General features: G+C 39.6%; 1 protein-coding gene across 1 annotated transcript in view; it reads right to left on the bottom strand.

The window, feature by feature from the left end:
• The window catches only part of B3GLCT (beta 3-glucosyltransferase), a 66,582-nt gene extending 44,587 nt beyond the window's left edge, over positions 1-21,995 (bottom strand). Inside the window, exons 1-4 of the mRNA XM_059819340.1 lie at positions 21,895-21,995; positions 13,449-13,510; positions 10,653-10,692; positions 2,783-2,892 (exon numbers count right to left, since the gene is read on the bottom strand). Of these exons, the coding sequence (XP_059675323.1) occupies positions 2,783-2,892; positions 10,653-10,692; positions 13,449-13,510; positions 21,895-21,982 (300 nt within the window). The 5' untranslated portion in view covers positions 21,983-21,995. The remainder of the gene's footprint in view (positions 1-2,782; positions 2,893-10,652; positions 10,693-13,448; positions 13,511-21,894) is intronic.
• Positions 21,996-22,602: the final 607 nt, after the last annotated feature.

Here is a 22,602-nt window from a genome sequence, read left to right as displayed (position 1 = left end):
CTAAGTGATTCTGTGAGTCTATGATTGGTTGGTGGGTTTTTTTTTAAACTCCATAATGAATATTACTAATTTGCTATAATTCTTCTGGTTAATATACATACGATACCATTTAATCTCTAGGCTTTTCAGGAAAAACAAGTTTTTTGAACATAATGAATTGGCTGATGGTTTTCAACATAAGAACCCTGAGGAAAAAAAGAAAAAGGCATTTATTCTACTAGATTGGTTTTCATAAAGAAATACACAGACCTTTGTCTTCAAAACAATGTCATGATCCCAGGCAATTAAATAGCGTTAACTGCATCTAAAACAGTAATTCAGACAAAATCTAACATTTTCCAAAAACTGTATTTTACTTGTTTTCTAGTCTTAAATGTAGTAGACAGAAAAGTAATCCTGGTTTTCAATTTTTTAAGATAGAAAGGGAACAGTCTCAAATATTATCATTCCACATTCTGATAGCTTCTTTATTCTTATCTGGTGTTTCTTAGGAAGGCCTAGTTTACAGAGCTTCTTAAATGCAGAAAGCTCAGAAAATTAAAAAAATTGGTGAAAATCTTAAGGAATTTTCCTCATTGCTATGTTCTAGCCATTGTTTAATATACTTAATAATTTTGGTTAATATTCAATAAATCACTATGGAATATGCTTTTAAGCATGAACTCAATAATGACATCTACTGGTGACCAGGATTACAGATTAGTTTCACATGAAAAAAATGTTATAAGTACATAGTGAAAGAAAATAAATGGACAAATTACTTGTAAAGATTAATATAAAGTAAATATGAATGTGAGTGATTTAATCCATTTTAAAGCAATGCAGATATTCTAGATTTGTGCTATTTAATGAAACTAACAGGTGGCTTCCACTTCTCATTTTAAAACAGAGGAAAATAATAACTAATGAATCCTTGTGGACTAAACATCTATCGTTTGGTCCTGTGACAACAGGCAAGTGAACCTGATGATTCAGTTGATCCAGTCCTTTGCTTCTACACAGCAGCTGTCCTTTAAAACACAAGGATTTAACTTCCTTTGCCTGAAAGTAATAATTTCATATGTATTCCTTTTAATGAAAAATGCGAACTTCAAATGTTGATGTGAAGAATATAAAAGACCTTCTGTCTCTTCTTCATACTTAGTATTATTGGGTCATGCCTCACAGTGGCATTGCAAGTTGACAAAAACACTCAAGACATGACAAGTACATGCTGGCTACGCTCATTTTTTCCTGTACGCTGATGGCTTTCTCCTTTTCCCAGATTTCAGGTACGAAATTTTTGGTGTGATGTATTTCCATCACTGCTTCTCTAAGATGCCATGAACGCTGTTTAACAGGTACCTCTTTAATATCAGAAAAGCATCACCATTTCATCATTCCCATAAAGGAATCTCCTTAATTAGACGATGAAGTTTTTTAAAAGCCAGTTCAGTTTGCTCAAGGCAGAAGTACTCACAGGTACAACTCTCCGATTACAAAAAATATTATACCTCTCTCCCATAAAACATGCCTATATTCCTGCCTCACTGAAACTATTTATACTTCCACTTACTGACCTTTTAATCATTCATATTTAGCAACATCAATTTCAGAACTCCGCTAAAATCCTTGTTTTTAACAACTGAAGCCATAATCTTCTCTGCATGCTTTGTATCTGAACACTTGCCCCAATCCCAAAGAGGACTCTGAAAGAGCAGAACTCTGCAGAACAAAGGCTGTTCACATGACTGATTTCATTAAGGGATTAAAAATCACATTTAGAATGGATTTAACTGCAACAGGTTTTATAAGCTTGGCTAGATGAAGCCTAAAACATCCAGGAACCTGATCTAGGCAGTCCAAGGCCAAGAAAAATAAGACAATTTGAATCAGACTTCTTTTTCCTTTACAACAAAGAACCTGGAATTGAAAGATAGGTCCAATAACCTCACAGTAAGCTACTTCATATCAGGGAATGTATGCCTCTTACTTTTATTTTTATTAAAGTCAAAGAAAATAAAGCATTGTTTATGTACACTTAACTTTCAATGTAAGTCTCTTAAAAACCTCTTCTCTCTAGGCTAAAACTTTGCAAGTAAAATTTCATATTGGAGCATTAAGTCAAAACCAGACTTGTACAATGTGCAGCTTCCAGGCCAGCATGGCCCACCAGCACGTGAGAGGCAGAGTGCTCAGTCTGCAGTGGGATCGCAGAGGAACAAGGAGTAATTAGGGAAGGTACTGCACCAGGGAGGGAGCTAATACTGACGTGAGCAAGAGAAGTGTGGAAGACTATTGCTGAAGGACATAGGGAGTCCTGTGTTAGGATTTTAATGTCCACATACATTGCTGCTCTACTGCCACAATGCTACAGTTGTGCAATGAAATTCTGACAAAATCTACATTACAGCATCTTCATTGGCTCTAATAAAGTACTCACCTAAAATTATTCTAAGTATTGCTTAAATGATTATGGTTTTGACTTTGTAAAGAAAGCATCTGACTTTTTCTTAAAGGCACACTACAAGTCTTTTTTGTTATCACTTTTACATCATATGCCAACCAAACAAAAACAGTTATTATACAAAAAGGTAGATAGTTCAAATCAAAATTATTTGGTGATACATCACAGCATACAATCAGTAAACACCCACTGAAATAGTTCTCTTGTAAGCACACAGAAGACAATTAATACAATTAATAAAATGGATCCAAAAAAGGCACAACAGAAAACTGTATTTTTAGTAAAATGCAGTAAAAACATACATAACAAGGTGCAGTCTAGATTATCTAAACATACCTTTCCAAGATCTGCAGCCTGTTTTAAAATATCTCTTTTTAGATCTTCTGCTCTCTTGGAATGAAAAGAATTACTTTGACTCTGGATGATAAATACAATTTCTTTTAATTCTGTGAACCAGAAAATAAGAAGATTTAAAGACAAAAGAAATTATTTCCAGTTTTGCTCCAAAGCTACTGAGAACCCACGTGCGTGTGCAGGGGGCATCTATTACATAGCAAGCTATTTCTTTAGTTATACAAACATTTAATGAAATAATAAAAAGGCATAATTTAACAGACACAAAAATCCAAACCAGTCCTTTTAAGGATTAACACATAAAAACTATGACATGACTAGGAGATCTGCAGCAACAAAGAAACTTATGCCTGCACTTAACAGTAGCCACATTCATGAAGTTCCTTTTTCTCCAATACACCAGCACTCCTTACTACCAGAGTTAAATAGTGTTAGTCATAGATCAGCATCTCCCCTCACTTGGCAATGGATGAACACAAAATGGAAAAGATGCTTCCTCAATAAAGAGCTTAAAACCCTACCCAGAAACAAACATCAGATGGAGAGAGATGCACATGAGAACAATGAGGTACTACTTTTATCTGATAGAACAGCATCAACACCTCAAATGTGTGCTCACAGTGTTTAAAGACACCACAGTTAAGAACTTTCAACAGAAGAGGAGACTGTGAGAAATATAAAAGAAAATAATGAAGTAGCTTTGCAAACATTATGGACAGAAGAAAATTGCTTATTAAAAAATACAAGTAGGTGATGAAGGCTGATACCACGGAGAAGCTGAAGATAGCCAAATTTTCTTGATGCTAGTAGACAGAATAATCTCTCAGCACTTTTAAAGCTAAGAAAAACAGGCAAATTTGATCCTATTCAGAAGCAGAACACAGCAGAGGATGAGAAGGTGAAAAGAAGAGGAGAGGACAGATGCCCTTTCCAAAATTCATAACAAGTTTGACCTACACTGCATAACCCACCCAAGACCATAACTAAGTAGCATCATATAAGATGAGGAGACACTATATTGCAGTTTCTGTTTGGTTTGCCAGAAAAGGCTGAACTTTATAGATACTATGCAGAAAGTCTGCAGACAAGGAAATCCAGGGTTTTAACAACTTAAATGGTACAAGTAAGTGACTGACCAATTGCTGCCTAAGGAACAAAAAAAGATAATAATGATGTTCAGTGTTCAAGGAGATAAGTAAACGACTTGTGGGGAGGTTGGGTGGGGATTGAGAATTGCATTTGAATTCTGTCACTCGAAGTGACAGCCAAATCAGGCATAAGAGATAACAGATTCTAGTTAATTCAAGGAGACAGCACAGAAAAGGCTGCTGAGTTAATGTTTAAGATGACATCACTCCAAGATAGGCCAGTACCAAAAGGAAAGAAAACAAAGATTAAGTCCTATGGGATCTGTACAGAATGTCAAAAAATGTAGAGAAGGAACAAAGTGCACACCCAAAAAATTATATGGGTAACAAAAAAGATTTAGGAGTCAAATTTCAGAAAAGCAGAACTTCAAGACCACCATCATTAGCGACATTATGAAAGCTGACAGAGAAATTAAAGATATAAAACCTCTAGAAGAGCTTTCTAAGAAGTTATTGGTATTCCACTGAAACCAAACTTTCAAGGAGATATAGGAATGTCAAATTGAAGACAGTCCAGGGTGAAAGTTCAGTAGAGAAAATCCAGTGAGTCACGGCTGACTGAAAGATGCCAGATTTTACTACAAGCAACGTCTGTGTGAAGATAAACATCCCAAGGACAGAGCACCTTAGAGGAAGCATGTGAAGCTTCTTGTCAGGCAGCAGAGTTATTTCAACACTTCTAATCTGCAGTTTCACTGCAGTATAAATTCAAGTTTTACATCATGCAAAATTTATTTTTAAAATGTATATTCTTGCATCATAGATCAAGTCAACCTAAAAGATCCTAGTCTTACATCAAGATCTTGACCTCTAGGTTAAAAATGCTAACTTAGCAAATAGAGTAGAATGAGTGAAAACAGTGGAACAAAGATCGAGAATAAATGTCCGAAGAAGGAAAGTAGTAGTCTCAAGGAAAAAGAGTATAACTGAGCACATGAAGAAGGATCACAAGAAAAACAGTGGCAACAAAAAGAGCCTTAACCCCAAATATCTTTGCTAAGATTATGATTGTCACCTCCAAGACCTGACTATCAATTACATACCTTTGTTCCTCTGAACAGTTACTTGTTAATTTAGACCTATGACAGCTCAAAGCTGCAGTTAAATGTTTTTCTACTTTCCCCCCATATTCTTTTCCCTCAATTTATTAGCTTATTCACCAAGACAAACCCTGAAAATGTCAAATTGCGTGAGGTTTCTGGTGATAAAGTTGCAGAGATGGCATAAGCACTGACATAGATACCAGTTCTGATTCCACTTTTTTCCAATGCAGCGTTCCTTCATGCTCTGACCCACCCAACAAACTGCTTAAAAAAACCCATGCCCAATAAAAATGTCTAAATAGCAGCTATTTGCTACCTAGCAAGAAATTTGCTAGATTTACTGTGCAAAAATTAAAATTACACTTCAATGATGCTAGTGAGAGTCAAAGGGCTAAATCTACATGCACAACACTGAAAATATGCCCAGAGATAAAAAGCAAAAACTATATTGCTTTATACAATTACTATTTTAGTATCAGTACATTTACAGACATGCAAGCATCTGATATACACTCAGTTTCACTTACAGTACATTTAACAACAGCTGTGATATCCCACAACAGAATATTTTCTAGGAGTAATCTAATAACTACTTTGGTGTTACTGCTTTAATCCAATAGCAATAGTTTCCTCTGCTATAGACACTTTAAAATAGTTCATTAAAAGAAATATTCAGTGCATTAAAATGCCAACAGAAAGTACGTATAATTTTAAACACCTAAATTGTTTCTCAGGTTGAGAAATAGTCAACCAAGCAAGACAAAGAATGGAATCTTTTGGAAAATTAATATCCAAAAGAGCTACTGATATGCTTTATTTCTCTTGATGTTTTCTTTTCTCTTTTATTTCCCTAAGACATTTCCATATCTGGCTCATTGATTGGAAAGATACTGCAAGTTCATAGAAAAAAAAAATATTAAAAAAATAAATTAGGAAACAGGAACGCTGAAACTTCCTGAGTCTTATCACAACCATGTCTGCTTGCTAAACAGAATAGAGCCTTAATAAACTTTTAACAAGCCATTAACAGTAATTTGTGTTTTAGCAAGTATACAATGACCCTATGCAGAATACACCTCTTTAGGAATTATCACTAAATGAGTTCAAAAGATGGCAATGAGGAAATACTGCTATTTGGAAGATAAGCATTGCAGTGTAATGACCAGCACGAATGAACTACTTGTATAATTGTATTTTTTTATTTGCAAAGTTTATTCACCACAAAAGGCTGTTTTGGTCAACTCAACGCTACTGAAAAATTTAAAACAAACATTTCAGTCCCTGCCCACCCCCCCACCCCCCCACCCCCCCCCAAAAAAAAAAAGAGTAAAAAAGCTCCTAGATGAACATAAGATGATGATGTTGCCTGCTAGCCTTCCTCTGCTAGCCAGAGGTTAAAGCATTCATCCAGGATGCAAGAAACCCAAATTCTGATCTGTGACGCAATTTGGGCCTGAATGTAGGTCTTTGGCGTTCCAAGTCAGTCTTAATTTCCAGGCTGCAAGTATATTCCGAGGTGGGTCTTCCCCATTCTCTCCTGTTGTTCTAGAAATGGAGAAGAGTAAAAATGGCTCCTGAGCTTCCTTCATTACCTAACTCTCCTGAAACAATGGGCATCTAGAACCATGTTTCTGACATCCAAAAAAAACCTTTAAAATCAATTCCAAATGCACATTTTTAGTACACTTGTTCACTTATTGAAATTAGAATTAATAGTATCCAGTTGTTCAAGAAACTGAACACTCTTTCATAGTTTTCTAACACAAAGTATGTTGCTTACCACTTCAGAACTCATGATATGTCTTAATACTTACTTATCAAAAAAAAAAGAAGGTTCATCACCTATGCATTTGCTCTGACACTAAAGAAAAAACTTATTTAAACCGTGCATGTTGTTCTCACCTTTCCACCCAAACTTCCCTCACTAATTCCTAGAGAGAGCCTAGATAAAATGCAGAACTAGGCCATGCAGGATATTAAAAGGCTATAACTACGAAAAATACTTTTGTTCCTTTCAGAATATTGCAGGTATTTGCAGATCAGAGGAAGTATAACATCACCATATTTGCTAGAATCAAATCCAAGGAAAAAAAGCCTCAAGACTACTTCATTCTTCTTCTCTCATTTAACACACATATTAAGAAAGGAAAAAATTAAAAACCCAAATCAAGTACCTCCTCACCTCGCAGCCAAAAACTAGTAGATACTCTTGCGATGAGAGGAATACCTCCAGAGAGAATGACTCAACCTACCTCGGATCTCAGTCACCCTCTGGAAGTGCACCCCTCTTTCCACAGACCGCAGAAGGAATCTAGAGAACTCACACTCCCAAGCTCAACGCTTCCTTGAGTTTCCAAAGAAGGTGAAATCATTGTACACTAGCCTGAAATAGCCAGTGCCTCACTTCAAGAAGAGATTTGCTTTTGTTATTCAAATAGTTTAAGAGCTGAAAATACTGTTGGTCAGCACTATAGCCAACTATTGGGGACAAATACACCCACCAACAGAGTACCTATGCATCCACCTAACGGGAAAGACTTTTTGCCATAGCATGGCAATGATGACACAACATTGGTAAGTCACATCACTGATCTTTTGGCTGGACTATAACATATCCATGCATGAAACTCTGTACACCAGCCAATCCAGAAAGCTACATCACATTCTAGGTAGACAAAGCAACGATAAGAACACGCAGTTCAGTCTTCTCTGTATTACACTTGTCTTCCCAGTGACTAGGATATCAAGATGTTGATACCTGTCTTCAAAGGCTTGGCTAAGGACACTTAAAAAGATCTCTTAAAACTCTGAAAGGAAAACTACAGATGGTAACTTTGCTTCCTTGGTACAAAGGTACGTCTTATTTATAAAGGAGAAAGAATTTTCTTGTATAACAGTTTGAAGAATTTTCTTGTATAACATTTTGAAAAAGAAGAATGAAAAAAATCACAGGAATTAAGAATCATCAAGAACTTCATTCTCTATTTCAAGTCCTTCCTTGATTTTACCCACAGAAATGGGTTGAAAGAGACTTCAAAAAAAAAAAAACCAAACATTCTTTCTTAAGGAGAGGCAGAATATTGTTAAAAAAAAGATAAAGAACACAAGAAATTATGTATTACCTTTTAAGGTACCTACCAACCCAAACTATTCTATGATTCTACTATCAGACTAATGGTCCATCTAGTCCAGTAGAATGTCTTTAACAGTAGCAACACGAAACACTATTTAGGGACACCACAAGACCTTCACTTTCTCCAGCGCTCATTGTACTCTAAGAGCATCCACAACTACTGCATTAGGAAATGACAGAAGATACATTGCTGCCTATTGCTGCCCTGGACAGGCTGGATCGATGCGCCAAGGTCAACTGTATGAGGTTCAACAAGGCCAAGTGCCGAGTCCTACACTTGGGTCACAACAACCCCATGCAACACTACAGGCTTGGAGACGAGTGGCTGGAAAGCTGCCTGGCAGAAAAGAACCTGGGGGTGTTGACTGACAGCCAGCTGAAGATGAGCCAGCAGTGTGCCCAGGTGGCCAAAAAGGCCAATGGCATCCTGGCTTGTATCAGAAACAGTGTGGCCAGCAGGAGTAGGGAAATGATCATCCCCCTGTACTCAGTACTGGTGAGGCCGCACCTTGAATACTGTATTCAGTTTTGGGCCCCTCACTACAAGAAAGATGTTGAGGTGCTGGAGCATGTCCAGAGAAGGGCAACAAAGCTGGTGAGGGGTCTGGAGCACAAGTCTTATGAGGAGAGGCTGAGGGACCTGGGGCTGTTTAGCCTGGAGAAGCGGAGGCTGAGGGGAGACCTCATTGCTCTCTACAATTACCTGAAAGGGGGTTGCAGAGAGGTGAGGTGGGTGTTGGCCTCTTCTCCCAAGTGACAGGACAAGAGGAAATGGTCTCAAGTTGCACCAGGGGAGGTTTAGGCTGGATATTAGGAAAAACTTCTTCACTGAAAGGACTGTCAAACACTGGAATAGGCTCCCCAGCGAGGTGGTGGAGTCACCATCCTTGGAGGTATTAAAGAGACATGTGGATGAGGTGCTTAGGGACATGGTTTTGTGGTGGACTTGGTAGTGTTAGGTTTACGGTTGGACTTGATGATCTTAAAGGTCTTTTCCAACCTAAATGTTTCTGTGATTTCTATGATTTATCTTACCACACATTCATGGACTTCTTCCCTCTTGAAACTGCTGGTATGGTCTGTTTCCACAACCTCCTGTGGCAGAAAGTTTCTAAATTTTGCTACCTGCTGCAAAAAATACTTTTGTTTGTCTGCTTTAAAGTGATCTCCTACTGAAACGAACAATAGATGACAGATGGTAGTTACATCACTAATGTACCATTGTAACGTTCATTACTTTCTTAAGTAATGACATTATATTAAAAGTTATGAAAACAGAGCACTGTGAAAAACCAAAAAAAAGTCTGTTAATGCCTCCCTGGATGTTTCATGAAGTGAGACACAGCAGGTCTGCTGGGAGTGATAAAAGCAGCAACCAGCACCTGGCTGTGCTATGAGACTGCACAGAAATATATGAAAGAACACCAAGTGGAAATGGACTTCGTTTGACACCAGATAAGGATGGGTGAACAGGGAAACAGAGTAATAAAGCTTCTATAGACAGGTCCTGATGTTTCAATGGTAAAATGGGAGATAAATGGGACAAGGGACCTAATTATTTTCCACAAAAGTGGTTATCTGTGTTAGGGACAGAGCTTGCAACTAAGTCCAAAAAAAGCCAATAAACAAACAAAAAACAGATCTTCTCAGCACCATTCAGAGATCTGTTAGCATGCTTTTAGTGGTGTTGCTAAGTCTTCCCAGTGTTCAGCTTTGATGTCAGAATGAACTCACAACTACTCAGAAACTGCTGCAACAGAGACATGGTCAATCTGGGTCTTTTTAGAACAAGCAGACCCAAGCGCTCAGGGTTTAGAAGAGTAAGTACCACCATAACTGTCCAAGTTGCTTTAAGAACTGAACTGCTATAGTATAGCAGAGGCAGCACTAGGTTACAGTGCAGAGATTGCAAGCCCTTATCTCGGGTCTGTAAACTTTTTGCTGGAAGGACATCAGACTTGTTTTCAGAAAAAGCAGAAGCTTGCAGCATTTTTAGTCTGACAATTTATCTCACATGTCCGGTAAAAATGTATTTTACCACTCAGTATCCTATTAATGTTTGACATGTGTCTTAAATACTTGCTTCCAGATATTACAAAGTTATTACAAGTTGTTACAAGTAATTTATAATAACCCTAGTTATTACAAGTACCATGAGAGCCTAGCAGAATGGTAAAATTCAGTTTCATGTTAAATTTTTACAAGAACTGCTACTAAGTATAATGAAATTTTATTTTTAAATACTGTGTATTACAAAAACCAATGCATCAGTTCATAGTGCAAGTGCACATTTTCAGAAAAACACTTAACTACAAGAATTGCAAATACAAAGATCTAGGAGCTTCTGTTTGATGAGACTACATGAGCAAAGAAAAACAATACAAAGTATTTGGGAATCGGCAATTAACTAATAATGCTGCTCAGCATTTAGGCACTGTTCACAGTCACTTTTCAAAGCATAACCGTATTTTATTTATACTAAAAAGGCAGCCACAAGTGAAAACAAGTACAGACTATACAGTACTTACCTCTGCTTATTTTACTAATTGTTCCACTTTTTTCAGACTTCTGGAAGAAAGGAGAAAAAGCAAAATAAGGATACCTGCATAACCTCAAGTATTTCTATAGAGAGACACAGGGAATCAAAGCATTCATCAGACTGTAAATGCATACATAGAGGTTTTAACTCAAGAACTAATAAAAAAAATAAAGTAAAATTTTTTTCATCATTGAGAACTGAAACAGATATTCTACATGTTTGCACACTATTACTTAGACAATACAGTAAAAGAATAAAAAGAAAAAAAAAAAGAGATAATGCTTTTCCATGATTCAATTTATACCAGAGCTCTTTAAGTTAATACTAACAATGTCTTTTTCTTTTTTTTAATATGTATCTCCTGAGCACAAAGCCTGGAATATGGAACCCTATAATACAAACACACCTGTTCAGTGTGTAAAAAAACCCAACACACCCTTACTTATTTGATCCACTCTCAAGCATCTATTGAAACACAATTCTTAAAGGAAGACTCAAAACCAATTTATATCAAGACAAATAAATATGAAAAGGTGATTGTACATAATATGACTTCACTGGGATTTACTTGGGTATCACATACATTTGTGATGGAATTTTAACAGAGTGCTGAGGAACAGACAACAGTGACATTACATTTGCATCGTTAACCGGGAAACCAAGACACACGCATAAAAATATCTTAGGAGCATATCAATTACTTCTAAATAACAGAGGCTGGGTGGCAAGGTGTTATTTAAGAACTGCTGACTCGTAGAGAGATAGGACTGGAGAAATAGCTCTGCGCTTCCTACAAAAATTGTAGGAAGGAAAACAGAGCCTTCATTTATTGCATAGTTTCTCCCTGGTAACAACACCTCAGTGCTTTGGTTTCTTCACATGTAAAATCAAGATAATCTTTACTAATTGCATAAGGATGTTGCAGGATTTACCTGGGTTCAAATGTTTTAAGATCTTCAGATAGAAATGCAATACAAGGCACTCCTCAGTGATAAGCTCGTATATAGTTTTCCTACCCTTGTGTCTTAATTCCTATTTATAAACACATTTTTTTTCTCCCCCTTATTTTTATTTAAATATCATATCCCCCTCATCCTTTTAGTCCTACTTGCATCAGATGATCTCTCCCTCTGTCCAGGTCTGACTTTTACAGTGAAATGCATAAGCTCCAACTTCCTTGGTAGCTATATGTAAGGCCTTTTCAAGAATGACTGCATTGCACCCATACTTATGACCCTTTTTGCTGACTGGGTCAATAAAGTTTAAAAAAATTCCTGTAAGACTAAGTTATTTTGATGACACAGTACTGCCATCTTACAGCATAATATAGACCACATTCTAAGTTAACCTATTTCATAAACAACATGGGGAGATCAATTTTCTATGCAAACAAAAAAGTATGTGTTTTGTGGTACACAGTGTGACAGATAAGCCATATTTTACAATTACCTTTATTAAAACACAAAAAAAACCAACTGTTGCCCATTACATTCCTGTTAACACAAAAAAAGGGGGGGGGGGGAAGGATTTTGGCCTGAAGAATTCTAGGAGGCATGTCTGACTTCACGTAAGGGGAAGTTCTGAAACTCTAAAATAGTAGGAAAGCCTTCATAAATTATATCCTATAAAAGAATGACAAAATTAAACAGCTGGATTGATACAATAATGGAATTTGACAAACAGCAACTTATAAGTAATGAAAACAGAATGACATTGCCTAGCCTCCCAGATACACTGCAGCAGGTCAGCAGTTTGCAATAGGGATCTTTTTAATTTATGAAAATTACTGTAGAAGTAGCAATCATCTTCAAAACCAAACATTATTTAGAAACACGTATCTCTGACCATACTCCTATTGCATTTGATGTGAGATCACTAGATCTAAATAGCAGCTATAGATTCTAGCTCTTGATTCATTCCAGTACTTTCATTTGATTCTCCTCCATTAAATCTCCTTTATATATACATAAATATTTGTTTCAAATATATATAAATAAAAAAACTGGTAGACAGAACTCTGTTAAAGGACATACATGTATACACACCTAACACCCATTATGCTGTTTAACAGTAGGGCTAGCTGTGACCATTAGTTCTTCTAATCTGTTAATCTGAAATTTCATATACAAGCTTTACTTGAGCCGTGACTTGGGTAGCAATATGTAATAACACTAATTTAGCAGAAAGGCAGCCATTTCCCTCTCAATGTATTACATATTCAACAAAACCAAGAAGAAAGGAAAACCTGCCTCTGAACTAGTACAGGTTATATACCCAAAAACTATTCTCAACAGCAGTAATACTATCAACTTGTAGAAGCTATGAAAAATAGCCAAGTTTTTTTTACTGTAAGTTTCTAATGCACTCATCAGCTGATCCTGGAAAAAAGAAAATAAATTGTTTTCTAAATTATAATTATGTTCCACAACAAAACCCAAAAAGCCTAATTCTCTTAATATAACTGTCAACGTAAGTCAGACAATCCAGCATTAAGAAAGAAATCAAAAGTGGTAAGTATAAGTTTATTCCAGTAATTCTAAGAATCCATAGGATAAATTAAGATCCTAGTAATACTACAAGAGTAGTGCTACATGCAACTTGTGTCCCATTAAACGCCTCTTATATGCCACACAGAACAGAAAGACATCATATGACATTTAGTACCAATGAAGTCAATGATCAAAATAATCAATGTCACAGACGTTAGGCTTTCTGCTCTGGTCTCTTCTAGACGATTTTATAGTGTCTGTAAAATGTTCCTGCTCTGGCAATTAAAATTTATTACCTGCAGCACTGGTAGTTCAGTCTCATCTTCTGCACCTTCAGGAACTACACTTACAGCAAAAACTGAAAGAAAAAGCAGACTTTTTTTCATATTATAGGAGCTCATTTTCACACTTGACAAAGTTCTCCGGCAAAAGAAAAAAAAACATTTAGGTAGATTTTCACATTAAATTATACTATATTGGTAATAATCTTTATGAACATAGGACAGTCCGTTCTTGCAGAATTTATACATTTGCTGCCTGACAATTCTATTCCTGTACACCTCTGAAAAGATCACTCTTTGATGTGAAGCCAATTTATCTTGGCTTCAAGGCAAATAAATCCCATTAAAAAAAAAAAAAACACCAACACCAAAACCCAGTATGTTCAGTCCAGTAGTTCACTTGACAACAGCATAATGTGCTGTTGGGAGACCTGCATTCCACTCTGTCTTTAGGTTAAAGTTTGGATTACCAAAGCTTCACTTGGAACCACAGAAGCTGACAGCAGCTGATGAAAATTTCTATTGAACTTGAAGATGGCTGCCATATGCTTTGAATGCCATCTTTGAACAACAGTCAAACTTGTTAATGTATAAGAGACACAAATAAATGTTTACAGAAAGAACTGAGACCTCAAAGAGCTAATTTGCACAGATCTAGCATTATCTTCAACCTTTTATACTGACACCACCCTATGCATACACTTCTGGTTTATATTAGAAAAATAATAATAAAAAAGGGTTCTGTTTTTTGGGTATTTTTCTTATTGACAGTCGTCTAATCAATTTGTCTCAGCTTGCTCATTTGTAAAAGTAGTTCCATTTAACAGAAGAAAGCTTTGCTAAGATTCTTTGTAAGGAGTCTTTTTCTTAAAGGTACTAAAGAGATGCAAATGAAAGTAAATTGCTGTAATTTGGAAGGTACTCAAGATACTACTCATCATGGTCAAATAGATGGTTTTCTTAAAAAACTGAAGCAGAAAAAAAAAAATCAACAGATTCATGTGGAGTGTCTCACTGCAAGTTTAAATTATTTATTGCTTGAAATTGATTTCAAAGTGAATTGCTAGCAAATTCCTTTGACACGCTAGAAACCTGGAACATAGGAAAGCAAGAAGACAAGATTGTCTGAAGCCTGTGGTGCTCCATCTCTGATTGACTATATCCATGCTCTCTTTCAGCTGGAGACCAAATTTCATCAGGTGTCTAGGAGCTGAATTTCACAATGACATCTCAGGTCCTGACTAACTTGAATCTCAAATCACACCACTAGATGCAGACATCCCAAAATCATTCTAATACAGCAGGCTCATGTTGGCCATAGCCACACTTCAATAAGGCATTTAGCCAGGAAGAAGAAAACAGTGTACAAGTAGGAGTGTCCCCCCCCAGTGTTGTCCTCAAGTAAATGTTTTGTACTTCAAAAGTGTACAGAGAATACCTCAATCTGCCTATTACACCCCTTGCTGACAGGGTGTTCTGATCATTTTCCTCCTTCTCTTCCAACATAACAGTACTTAGAGCTCCAGGTAAGGAATATCTTCCCCTACACAAACCAGATCCACATCTTCTATTTGACACGATCCTAATTACAAGATCAACACAAAACACCCTTATTCCAGGAAATGTATTAATTATGTAGTATTAACCTGAAGAAGTATCACCTCATAAATTCGGCTTATTCACAAAACTGAAAGCAAGCAGAATTTTCATTACTTTCAGTTTTTAATATGCAGCTGAGGAATGGCACACATGAGACCTGAAACAACTGTGATTGACAAGAGATGCTGCCTCTCTCACCACAACATTCAATAACCCATGCCACACTGCTTCTAAGGTTTATAAAATATTAATGCACATGATCCTTGAAACAAATCAAACAATACTCAGATAACCTGAAAAAAACTCCACCTATTTCATACTATGTCTCTGAGAGCACAGATGAAGCTCTTTGGGGAATTATTTTAACCACCTAGTTCATCTTCATATTACAGAAGCACAAAACTGTTGAGGTTGGAAAGGACCCCTGAAGATCATGCAGTCCAACCCCCCTAGAGCAGGATGCTCAGGACCTTGTCTAGTAAGGTTTTGAGTATTTCCTAGGACAGAGACTCCACAAGCTCTCCAAGCAACCTCTTCCAGTGTTGAATCACTCTTAAGAGTAAAAAAAAATAGTATTTCTTATGCTTAAATGGAATTTACTGTATTTCAGTTTGTGCTAACTACTTCATGCCCTGTTAGGCACCACAGAGTCTGACTGTCTTCTTTACTGCCCCCCATCAGGTATTTACACATGTTGATAAGATCTTCCCTGAACCTTCTCTTCTCCAGGCTGAACAGCCCCAGCTCCTTCAGCCTCTGCTCATATGTCAGGTGCTCCAATCTACTAATAATCTTCATGGTCCTTTGCTGGGCTCACTCCAGTATGTCCATGTCTCTCTTGTACTGGGGAGCCCAGACCTGGACACAGTTCCCCAGGTGTGTCTCACCAGTGCTGAGCAGAGAGGAGGGATCACCCTCCTTGACCTGCTGGAAACACTCTTCCTCATGCAGCCCTGGAGGCTGCTGGCCATCTTTGCCACAATGGCACACTGCTGATTCATGGTCAGTTTGTTGCCTGCCAGGACCTTCAGGTCCTTCTTTGCAAAGCTGCTTTCCAGACAGCATGCCCCCAGTGTGCACTGGTGCATGGGGTGACTCCTCACCAGGGGCAGGACTTGGCATTTCCCTTCATTGAACTTGGTCTTCCATGTTTCCTGATTGCCCATTTCTCCAGCTCACTGAGGTCCCTCTGAATGGCAGCACAACCAGCCGGTGCATCAAGCTCTCCTGCCCATTTTGTATCCTCTGCAAACATGCTGAGGGTGCACTTTGTCCCATTGTCCAGGTCATTAATGAAGAGGCTAAACACTACTGGAGCCGTTATCAACCCCTGGAGTGTATCACGCCACTGATCAGAGCCCGTGAGCCCAGCAAGTCAGACAGTTATCTATCCACCTCACTGTCCACATATCTAGCCCATACACATCAGTTTGTGTATGACATTATAGGAGACCGTACTGAACTCCTTGCTGAAGTTGAGATAAACAACATCCACTGCTTTGCCCACATTCATGAAGGCAGTCATCTCATCACAGAATTCTTTTGGGTTGGTGAAGCATGATTGCCCCTTCATAAAAACATGCTGACCTCTCCCAGTCACCTTCTTCTCCTTCATATGTTTATCTTGTCATTCCTTGTTTGGCAATGGTATCCAGGATTACTTGCTCCACCACCTTCCCAGGGATTGAGGTGACACTGGCCAACTTATAGTTTCCCCAGATTCTCTTCATTGCCCTCCTTGAGCACAGGGGTAACATCTGCTCTCTTCTAGTCTTCAGGAATCTCCCCCAGTCAACATGACCTTTCAAAGATTATCAAAAGTGGCCTTGCATTGACATCATCAAGCTCTGTCAGCACTTGTGGGTGCCTCCCATCAGGTTCTGTGGACTTCTGTATGTCCAGTTTGTTTGAATGTTCCCTAAACTGGTCCTCCTCCAGTGAGAGTAACTCTTCCTTGCTCCAGACCTTCCAATAAATTTCAGGGGCCTGGGATTGCTGAAGGTAGGCCTTACCAGTACAGACCAAGGCAAGGTTTTGAGTTCCTTGCCCTCTGCAACGTCCTTCTTTTAACCAGGTCCCTCCCCCCTTTCAGAAGCAGGCCCACATTTTCCCTAGTCTCCCTTTTGCTGCTGATATACCTGTAGAAGCCCTTTTTCTTGCCTTTCACAAGTTGAATCCCTTGCCAGATTCAATTCCAGGTGGGCTCTGGCTTCCCTAATGGCATACCTGCACTCTCAGTGTTTCCATATTACTCTTCGGGCGACCTGACCCTGTTTCCATTTCTTGTGTGCTTCCTTTTTATGTCTGAGTTTTGTCAGGAGCTCTTTGTTCATGCATGTGGGCCTCCTGCCACCTTTGCCTGCCTTCCTGCATGTGGGGATTGACCATTCTTGAGCTTGTAGGAGGTGAACCTTGAAAATCAGCCAGCTCTCCTGGACCATCTCCCATATCAGTCTTTCAATATTGTTGAGGACAGTGGTAGACTGAATAAGCCTGGCTAAAAATTACTTCTGTTGCAGCTGCCCTGACATACAGTGCAACTTCAACACTCACACATACCATTTATTAAACAAACCAGTATCTGTGATAAATGTTCAAGTCTCTCTTTATACCATTATTCTTATTCCCAGTGATTTCAGACATGAAGCCTCCCCCTGTTTTCCAACAAATAAACATATTAAAATTACTATCTTTTACATTAAATATTCCAGGAAGACTTTTTCCAGCTAATACATTTTAATGATAAGACAAGAACTGTTCAGACTATTTTTAAACTACTGAAGACCCATTCACAAAACAGACTAGCAGACCCCTGAAAACACCACAAAAAGACTCAAGAGTCTTCACCCAACAGTAACCAAGCTTTTCACTCAGGCAGACTGTATGAATTTATTTTAGCAAAAAATATGCCATGGCCTCTCTACTACCTTATCAGCAAATCTGTTATGAACACATAATTTGATACGAGTAAAGCCGTCTTCACACATAAACTGGAATGCACCTGCAGAGTAAATTCAAGTCTTACTAACATACAACTAAGACTGTTCTGGGTAAGCAATCTGATCTCTCAGTCTGGAAATAAATATCCTCTTCGAAGGATTTACTGGGAAAAGGGTGGCATGAGAAGAATGTGGTAAATCTAGCTGGCATACGACTTATCAACAAAGGGCAGGTAGGAAATACAGTGCCTGGGCACAAGTGGACATCTCTAAGATTAATTCATCCACCCACAATTTACTCCCAAAAGGTTTCTGAAAAAGATGTGCCCAGGAGTAGAGCCTAGAAAAATTCTAACTACACATGCAGTTCATGACCAGATCAGTTGTACAACACAGGTAGAAACTGCAAGCTCTCTGTGGCAAGGGTATCTTGTTGTGCGTGAAGTACACATGCACAAAGAAGGATGACCTATGCCTGGGAGCTATCAGGTGCTACTATAACAAAACAGTAACTTTACATGTCCAAACATCATTATTAATTCAGACAACTGCAACAGATTTCTTTCAGTATAGAACTCCCTACAACACACATCAATCTCTGGAGCTAGAGGTACCTTTGCTAAAGCCAGAATTTCCTCTAGTCCCTTTTGAGTTTTTTGATGCAATGCAAGCATACCTCAGGTGGACCACTGACTTACTTCTTATTCCAAGAAGAAACTGATTAGCTGTAAAAGTTCAAACTGTGTAGGCACCACAGTAACCTAAAAAGCTAGGGTGATTAACTGTACGATTTCTCACAAATAAAGCTATCCGAAGCAGAAAAAAACAGCAAGGCAGTGTCTTAAATGCAACCCATAATTTTGTATTTGTCACTTCATTATTTAATGCATTGTGTACTTTGGAGTTTATTAACACACGTAGCTGTTAACATCGTTTGGCACAAGCAGACAGAAGCTGAACATGTCAATTGCCAGTCCTCCCCTCCTTTTGCAAAATGCTCAAGAACTGAGATAAGTAAGAAAAGGAAAGAAATTTTAGAAAGACTTTTAAGCTCTCTATTTTCATCAGTCTTATCTTTATTTCTTTTGAAGCAGGACTCAAATCCACTGAAAAATCTAGACAACATTTCTGGATCCATTCAAAACCTGGAAATTTAATCAGAGAATGTAATATAAGCAGCTTCAATTCCTATTTATTTTTCTCAAGTGTTCCATTATTTCCGTTAAAATTTTGGTGAGTAAATAGACTTGCTTATAACACTAGATAGTAAAACTCAATCATTTATTTTCATTGTTCAGCAGCTGAACTGCAGGAATATGTGCCAACAAAATATTAGGAAAATGGATCTAAATACTGCAGTATTAAAATATTATATAGCGTATAAAGATATATAATGATATAATACCACATCATAAATGTAGAAGTAATCCTTTCTTCAGTACTGCCCTTTCGAGTGTAAACAACTTCCAAACGTTTACAATTATATGTCCTTTAAGTGCAAAGGAGTTTAAAAACTGAGGAGTTAATTCTTTTGCTTTCACAGACAAAATACATTTCAGGGAGAAAGGCAACACTTCTTTATCTTCCTCTTTTACGATTCAAGGCTGACTGACCCCAGAGTCATTCCAACCACCTCACGGGGCTGTGGGTCAGCTTAAATGAGCTACAAAAAAGTAATTCTATGACCTACGTTATGGCAAAACCACGGCTAATAATAACCACTTCAAATAATGAAAGCCATTGATCATGTTGTACACAGTAGACAAACATTTAAAATCTAATTTCTTTATACTTCTAATTATAATTTAATGAAAGGCCTATTTTTGTTTTGGTTGGGGTTGGCTGCATTTCCTCCCCCTTCCAAGTTTTCAAAGAACATAAGATTCTATGGATTGACATGATTCCAGAGAAAATCTGCACTGATGCTGTCAGTCAGAGAGACAGGATCTTCCATAATGACACAGCCTGAGAGTGCTAGCAAACAATATAAATTAGTTTCATGTATTTATATCCAAGCTTTTATAATACTTCTTCATTGTTGCTACCCTATCAGCACCAAAGACCATGGTCTAGCCAGCTAAGAATGAAGACTTACAGATTTATCAACCCAAATGGGAAGAAAACAGGGGGAGGAGGAAGAGAAAGGGGGGATGCAAGCAAATTTCCAGCATCTGAACTTTTTCATAAAATAAAAGCAACTCATTTTATTTCTTTACTAAATTTCTTTAAGCTAATGGCAGATATGGGAAGGCGGCAGCTGAAATCACCACTGCGAATCACTGAAATGTCTAAATGATTGCTGCATACCCCACTATCTTTATAAAAGGCGAGCAAAGAAAAACAGTGGAAGGAAAAACTTCATCATTATCCCTTCTGATTGTCTAGAAGGTAGACCAAATAAAATCATCTGAATACGTTATCCCATTCTGCAAGCTGCGACCTGCAAGCTGGAATTTATTAAATTACTTAACTACCAACAGACAAGCTGTTTTCTTCTGCGAAATGCAATCCAAATTATTTCTGTTTTCCAAGAGCAAAGCTGATTGTTGTTGCAAACTTACGATCCTGGCCATGTCAAAAGCATGGGGTATTTATGAAAGAAAGGACTTTAATATAAAAGGATATTTAAAATACTACAAGAAAGCCACGATACTGCAGTGAGCTTCAGGTGAACAAATTCTATGCAAGCATTAATCGAGACCTACTAAACGAGAGGTAATTGCACAAGCAAGAACCCAAGTTTTTCCACTTCTGCCTTCTACCTACAATAAATATACACACACACACGGGGAAAATTGAAGCTGCTATTCTCAGACTGTGATTACAATCTGTTTGAGGTTACAAGTGCTATAGTATGTTGCTGAAGCACTGGAGCAAAACTACTCATCCCAAAAAGAAATACAGGTTTAGGAAGAGCAGTAGAGTATTAGGACTCCTCCAAAAACCAAGCTGAGTAGGTGAAAGGAAAAGTGTTTTACAAGAGAAAAATCAAAATATCACAGTTTTACTTTGCTGAAAACAGGATTTATTTGCACCAGGTTTCCCCTGCAGGATTTTGATTCACAAGCCCTAGTAGCGGAAGAGAATCAAATCCAAAGGCTCAGAACAAACTGACAAGCCTATGCTGACAGAGGTGGAAACATTCAGGAACAGAAGTAACGAGAAACAGAACAGATGTAAACATTTATTTCTGTCTCTTTCACGGCAACAGCTCCTAACTCCAGGAGCCTGTAGCGATCCAACTGCTGACATACTACTAACCCTTCTCTTTTAATCTTCTCCCACCTGCCTAGACACATTAAAAACATCTCTAAAACATAGTAATAAGGTATTTTTTTCTCTGTGCTGACATTTTAACCAGGCGGTATTACCCTTCCACCTCCCCTCAGCAACACCCAGTCAGTAAAGCGCTATTTCAAAGACGAGCACAAGTGGCTTCGTGGCGGGTTTTGGCTAGTTGCTTAATGAAGATTTTCTTGGCCTGAGCGGCTGGCCCGGTGAGGACCGGCTTTCACGGCGCGGGCTTCCCCCTGCCCGGCACTGGCCCCGGGGACAGGGCCGCCCCCTCATCCCCACACACCGCCGCGGGGCCCGGGGGGCGGGAAACGGTCCCGGCGCTGGCCGGCACCGGCACCTCAGAGCTGGGGCCGCTGCGGGGAGCCCGCGCTGCCCCGTCCGCGCCTCAGCCCAGCTCACTGACAAACTTCGGGGGAAAGGGGACCTCCTGTCTCCCCGCCCGCTTCCCCTCACGGGGCGGGACAGCGGGGTGAGGAAGCGGCGACGGCGGCTCCGGCGTCCCCCCAAGCTCTGCAGCTCTGTCCCGTGCCCTCCTCCCCCTCATCACCTCCGCGGAGGGGCCGAGCGTCCCGGGTCTCCTCCCTTCACCTCGCCATGGCGGCCCGGCCCGGCCCCCGGCCACTCACCCCGGGTGCGGAGCGGCGGGAGAAGGAAGAAGAGGTGGGCGCACGCAGCGAAAAGGAGCCAGCGGCTGCAGCCAGGCTCCCGAGACATCTTGGCAAGGGCCGCCGAGCCGCACGGCCGGGGGAGGAGGAGAGGGACCCGGTGCGCCCGGCTGCCCGCCTCTGCTGCAGGAGCGCGGGCGAGCGGCCTCCGGCTGCTGGCAGCGCCGCCGCCAGCCCGCCCTCCTTCCCTGCCCTCCCCCCCGCCAGGGCCCGGCAGGACCGGGCGCCAGCGCCGGGAGGAGGGGGGGGGGGCGGAGCGGGGGCCGCGGCGCCCTCTGGCGGGCGGCAGTGGGAGAGGCGGCGCCCTGCGGCCCGCGCCTCCCCGCCGGCTCCGGCCTCCCGCTGCCCGCGGCCGCCGCCTCCCGGAGCCGGCGGCAGGCAGCCGCTCTGCGGGCCCCCAGCCCTCCCGGGCCGGCCGCCGCGGGCCGTCAGCTCCCCGGGGGCACCTGGAGCTCCTACAGCCCTATATATGGTTATGGAATAAACATCCAACCCAAAATAATCCTAATAAGCGTAGCTCTCCATAACCACAATTACCATCCAGCATCTCTTACCAAAAACAACTGATAGTCCCAATGCTAAATTACTAACTCCACAGAAAGTCCTCCAATGAGGTTTCCGGGTTGTTCAATTTAGACAAAAGAGGCTTTTGGTTATTAGCGTCATCCT

Source organism: Gavia stellata, chromosome 1, assembly GCF_030936135.1.
Source record: "Gavia stellata isolate bGavSte3 chromosome 1, bGavSte3.hap2, whole genome shotgun sequence".
In the NCBI taxonomy this organism is placed as follows: domain Eukaryota; kingdom Metazoa; phylum Chordata; class Aves; order Gaviiformes; family Gaviidae; genus Gavia; species Gavia stellata.
The sequence above is the reverse complement of the archived record's forward strand: the minus strand, read 5'-3'. Positions and strand labels throughout refer to the sequence as shown.